Source organism: Zymoseptoria tritici, chromosome 11 (genome assembly GCF_000219625.1).
Source record: "Zymoseptoria tritici IPO323 chromosome 11, whole genome shotgun sequence".
NCBI classification, from domain to species: domain Eukaryota; kingdom Fungi; phylum Ascomycota; class Dothideomycetes; order Mycosphaerellales; family Mycosphaerellaceae; genus Zymoseptoria; species Zymoseptoria tritici.
In genome coordinates, this window is record NC_018208.1 from 965,441 (window position 1) to 971,440 (window position 6,000).

At 55.9% G+C, this 6,000-nt stretch overlaps 1 protein-coding gene across 1 annotated transcript; it reads left to right on the plus strand.

Moving 5' to 3' along the window:
* Positions 1–4,838: 4,838 nt before the first annotated feature.
* MYCGRDRAFT_96701 (uncharacterized protein) lies at positions 4,839–6,000 on the plus strand (the record flags this gene model as incomplete). Its single annotated transcript, XM_003848343.1, has 2 exons — positions 4,839–4,912; positions 4,965–6,000. The coding sequence occupies 2 exons, from the start codon at positions 4,839–4,841 to the stop codon at positions 5,998–6,000; spliced, it is 1,110 nt and encodes a 369-aa protein (XP_003848391.1).

Here is a 6,000-nt window from a genome sequence, read left to right on the forward strand (position 1 = left end):
CTGACCCCAGCCGAGCTCAAGGTGCTCGCTCTCGCCTGGCACTGCTTCACCGAGATGCCAAAGGTAAGAACCCTTCTCCGCCCGCATGCATCCAGCGCGTCAAAACCGACACTGACATTATCCCCTCCCCCACTAGGTCGACTACGCCAAACTCGCCGAGCTTGGTCCCTACAAGACCAACGCGTCCGCAAGCGCCGTCTACCTCTCCGCCCGCAAGAAGTTGCTCGGCGGCCTCACGAACAACGTTACCAACGCTGGCAGCGAGGGTTCCGACGGTACCCCGGTTACTCCCAAGACTCCGAAGTCTGCTGGCAAGCAACGCGCCGCCACGGAGGAAGGCGGAACTCCCGCCACGGGCGCGAAGAAGAAGCGTCGCACGAAGGCTGAGATGGCTGCTGCCGCCGCTGCTGCCGCCGATGGTGATGAGGATGACGAGGAGCAGGGTCTTAGTGCTGGCAAGGAAGACGGCGACGACGTCACGAAGGTGTTGGAAGGTGCTGCAGACGCTATCGATGAGGCTGGCGCTGAGGCTGTCGTTGAGGGCGAGACCAAGATCAAGGGCGAGGAGGACGATGAGTAGGCGTCGAAGATACCTTTGACGGTGATGAGAGCGTGAGTGGATGAGAACTTGTTACGTTGTAGAGAGGACTTTTGATTTTGCGGAAGGAACTTGTTACCTTGCGGACGAGATTCGTTACCTCGCGGAGCAAGCTTGTTGCTTTGCAAAGACGACATGCTACCATGCGGAGGAGACTTGTTGCCTCACGAGAACAGCCTTCTGGTTGCTTTTCGACAAAAGTCTGTCACCTTCGATGAAAAAAGCCTGTTACCTTCGATGACCCGACTATCGAGCCTTGCTGCCTTACTGTGTTGTTAGCTTGCGATATTGCCGATCCATGTCGCGGAGTTCGAGCAATAACAAGGCCTTCTAGGTTTTCATGCCAAGGTCCATGATGCCCAACTCTCCAGCTTTGCGAGCAACAATCTTCGCACACGTTCCGCTCGACTGCCTTGGTCTGCGGTCCGGGCAGGAGAGCGGAGGATACCTGCACGTACCGACCTCACCCTCTTTTCCACCCGACACGTCCGGCGCCCACGTGGCAACCCCATCCAAATCCTACTGTCCCGGCGTAAGACTGACGACAGCACCACATACGCCCACATCTGCATCTGCACCTCGCGATCTCCATTTCCGAAACGCAAGTCGTACCGCATGTACCAGATCTCACCTGCTGCACAGCCTGTACAGCCTCCGCGGCTCCGCGAAGCGAGAAGAATCCGTCTACTGTCGCTTGCAGCCACGGCAGTTGATGAAGTCGTACACAGATCTAGGTCTAGACCCAGTGGCTTGGTGGCTTCGTGGCTGCGCTTGGTGACCTCGGTACATTTCCACCTCGCTACGCTTCGTGAAGACGGAGTAGGAGCCGAGTTGGTGCGACGAGATGACGGGTGAAGGCTTGCAGGAGGCTGGGGAGACAGTACCGATGAGACCTGGAGGATGCGTAAGATACATGCAGACTTGGAAACTGCGAGAGTCGCACGTGGAAGATCCGAGATCGATAATACGGCTCGGAGGAAGGATGGTTATTGACAGGCGTGGAGATAGCTCCGAGATGCTGTATGCAATGTTCATGCAATGCGATGCAGTGGAGCGGGTCGGAAGGATTCGTGATGGGACTCCCGCTCGAAGTACACAACCCAGTCCATGGAGCGAATTCTCGTGTGGTGAAAGTTGCGCGGTAAGTTGGGGAGCAGTGCGGTGGGATGAGTCCTGTAAAGTTCTGCAGAGCTACTGTCGGCAATGTGTCTCGCAGCTGTCGCTTGGAAGGCACTGCACAAAGTGGTCCTAAGTGGCTTGGAGTGTGCAGTGCGGGTCGGACCATGGAGGAAAGACAACGTGCGAGGAATCGGCTAGTGACGAGACATCTCAGGGTGCCGGAAAGGTTTCCAAAAAGATTCAGGCGATGTGCGTGCTCTGCGCTGTACTGTATCGATTGTTTATCTGGACATTCCGGCTAAATTAGCAGTGCGTCTTATTGAGCCGCTGTGGTGGGTAGTCTGCACCGGTCCTGTCAACGTGTCGGTACTGGTACTGCTGGGGAGGTTTCACTCGCTCTGCTGGGTGAAGAGTAGTACATGTCTTGGAAGCATCAGTTCTTTCCTGCTCATCATCGGTACCCGTCCTGGTCGTTTATCGGTGTTTGTCCTGCCATGTCATCGAATTGCATACTGCCGAGTCGGTGGTAGAGATATCCATGGAGTAGCAGCATCAGTCGGAGCCTGTTCCGCTCTGCTCCAGCCATGCAAGGCGCCATTGAACATCGGGTCTTCAGAGATGTACCTTCTTATCTGGCCGTTTCTCCACCCTCTTCTGCACGAAGGCGTTAGGGCAGGGCACGAGGCGGAAGGATCTAGTCGGCCAACGGCTCCAAGTTCTCGATACGGTGTGGTTGTGTGGTGGGGTTGTATGGTTTGTGACACCTCAAAACCCAGAGCCTGAGCAATTTTCCAATGATGGAGGTTTACATCCTTATGACGATATGTCTTCGTGGTACCAGAGGTCCTTGTGAGGCTCGTCTCCGGGGTCCGTCCGGGTATTGTTAGGATAAAGGAGAAACACTTGGCTGACTCCGTGGTAGGACCGTAGGACGAAGAGTGGGTTGGTAACAAGCGGTGAACCCCGCACACTCAAATACTGAGGGGACGGGAAACGTTCTCGGCGATGGTCTCCGTTGTCTTCACACAGCGCTTGGAAGACTGGGGTACCGCATACGCATGTCTTGCAAGGGATTCGAAGCCGGCAGTCCGGTCTGCGAAATCGAGGGTCCATCTGCACGGCCTGATTCAGACGCAAGCGACGGGACGTCTCAAGCGCGTAGGTGGTAGTACCTGAGGCATTAATTTGGGGTCATGGCATGGCCTGGACTGCTGTCGCTCAGCGAGCTTCAGGAGGTACGTATGCCATGCCAGGCCGTTCCTAGAATGATCGCCAGGACGTTCTCGGAAAGCATCTTGGTTCAATCTGAGCGAGGCGGAGTCGGTTCTGAAGATCTTCGGCGTATTGCATCACAGCCACGAGGAGCTCCAAATTCAATTGCGTGCGTGTTCGTTCAGAGGAACGTCACAGCTTTTTGTTGTGCTGCCGAAGCGATGAGAAAGCACCTCGAAGACTGATGCCATTTGGCAGACTGACGCTACCGCTGGCTCGCATGGTCGCAAGGCACAAATCTGGGAAAGCTGGTAAACATGAATCCCTCTGCCTTCGGCACCGACAAAAGGCAGCTGCCACCGTGAGTGCCACCTACGTTGCCCCCCGTACCGCACGTTTCCCACCTGCAGACGGGAAGAGTCGGCCACAAGCACAAGCGCGATCTGAGATCGCAAACTCTCAAACTCTCGCATCGACGCTTTCGCTTCATCAAGGCAAGATCAACGCGGTGCGATCTGGAAATTGCGTTTTAGCGGCCGGGCCTTGGTGCGATCGGCCAATGCGAGGCGTCGCCAGCTGCGGAGAGCTTTGCATGTGTTTGCGCCCGGCGGCCGGCGGGGACAAGACTTGCCGAGCACAGCTGTGTGAGGTGGTGAGGTTTCACCAGATCTGTGTGTTACTCATCCGGCTGTTGTGGTATGGGGGTGGCGAAGATCTGTGACCAGATCTGTGGAGGTTGTTTCGTGGATCTCGCTGTCCCGGGATGCGCACGCACGATGTGTCGGGGCAGAGACACAGGGTGGTGTGAGATCCTTGTTGTCGGGAGGATCGCTGGCTTTTGAGTGGACGGCCAATTGGAGGTTGGCCGGGAGAACGTGGGGAGGAGGTCTCAGCTTGAGGTCAAGCAGTGCACTGAAGATAGACTGGCACACTGGACAGAAACAACCCTCGTAGAATACATACAACTGCTTACTACTCAGTGCCATGGTATACAGAGAACATCTCGCCTGCAACGGAGAAGAGAATGTTCGACAAGGGCGGAGCCGGGTATAAAGCATGGCGTGGTCGGTAATACTGGATCTGAGCAGGGACACAGAGACACCTCGTTCGACAAACCCACGTGCGAAAGCGACGAGTTGCAGAGATTGCAGAGTATTTGATGACAAAGTGTCAAGTCAAGGTCGGTCGTACTTGTAGAGTCCATTCGGGTGCTAGAGGCAGTGCAGGCCTGGTAGAGAGGTACCTCCTAGTGAGTAGTGACAAGCTCGTCGATTCCGTTGGACTCGCTCGTTCCCATGTGCCCAAGCAACCCCTCACTCAGTAATTGTTTCTCTGCCTCGCTGCTCGGTACCCGAAGAGGCAGCTAGTCGTTCCCGTCGATCGTACACAACATGCGGCCGAGTGCCACTACGTTCTCCGATAAGGTTGCGGGAATGAGATCTGGGAGGGCGAATCAGAATCGAGGTGGGCCCCCATGTCACAAAGTGGAGTCGGTCTTCGAGCTGATTGAAGCTCCGTCCCGCCTGGCCTTCTTCTGCCTACATCCATGGCCTGATCTCTGCTTCCTTCTCACTTCCTCTTCCACACACACGAACCCAACCCGATTTCATCACTCACGACCAGGTTCTCATTACATCCGGACTCGGACCATCTATCCAGGACTTCCATCAGCACTCTACCTCTATATCATTCGCTGCTGGACGATTTGGGCGATTTGTTATTAGACAAGGCCTGTCTCTCAGCACATCTCGCCAAAGGACAATCAACCGACATCTGGCCACTCCGCTCAGCTGAGAAATCTCGCCAAAGCACCTTGCAGTACGCGACAAAGACCCTTTGAGTCCTTGTCATCGAGCAGACTCTGACACCCCGTCAGACGAGGCACATTCCTCGCACTACCATCACAACAATGCCTCCAATCCGCACCATGCCGGCTATCAAGCCAGTCAGGACCGAGAGGACCCACGAGGAGAACCAGGAGAGGTACGATTACACGCAGCCTGCATCATCTGACTCTTGCTCACATATCTCACAGAGCATACATTGCTGCCTCGCGACGAAGCGACCGAAGCTTGGAAGCCCGCGTAGAGTCGGCTCGCCGAGCCTCGGAGATTCACAAGAAGCGCACGGGCCGCTCATTGAGAGTCCGCGAGGAGGACGTCCTCAATGAGGAGATGTACGAAGAGGAAGACGACGACCTTCCCATGCAGTTCCGCCGCATCAACGCCCTCTACCCTGGACAGGCCTACAATGCCTTCACCGAGCGTGTTAACAACTACCTCGCCGGCCAGGTCGGTGTTCGAAACTACCTCCATCAGGCCATCTACCAAGCCAATCAGCATGCCATGAACAACCAGTTCCTGAACCCAGCGATGCAGCAGAATGCTATGAATGGCGGTCAGCAGCAATGGCAGCCTAACATGCAGAACGATGGCACCCGCGCCGACTCTCCCCAAGATCAGACCCAGCAGGCCGCCAACACACAGATGCAGAACAATGCTCAACGCATGTCGCTGTCAATGCCAGCACCAAAGTCGCGGTCCTCATCAGGACAGTCGCCGACCACGCAGAAGGCTTCGCCCACTTCGAGCCGCCCATCAATCGACAACAGCAATCCTCTCACCACCACACTGCCGATTGAGACCCAGCAGCTGCTCGACGGCTCGTCCTACGCGAACCAGGTCTACCCGTCTCAGTTCACACCTGGTGTTCCGATGCCATCGACTTACTCCTACACATACAACCCGAACAGCAAGGCGAACAACAACCCAGGCAGCGAGCAATTCGCATTCACGAACAAGGGCCTCAATCAGACTCTGTCACCACATGCAATGCACAATCAGCCTACCACACCATACTCCGACTCGCACTCGGCATCGAACGCAGCACCGTCGCTGGACTTTGGCTTCGGCGATGACATGTTTAACGACTCGAGCTACGCCTTTGACATGGACTTCAACAGTGCAGGCCAGCACAATGGTCTAGGCAACCTCAGTGGAAACGTCACACCCGGTGGTGACTGGGATTCGAACCATGACGACTTCTTCAACTACGCCGCAGCGTCCGACTAA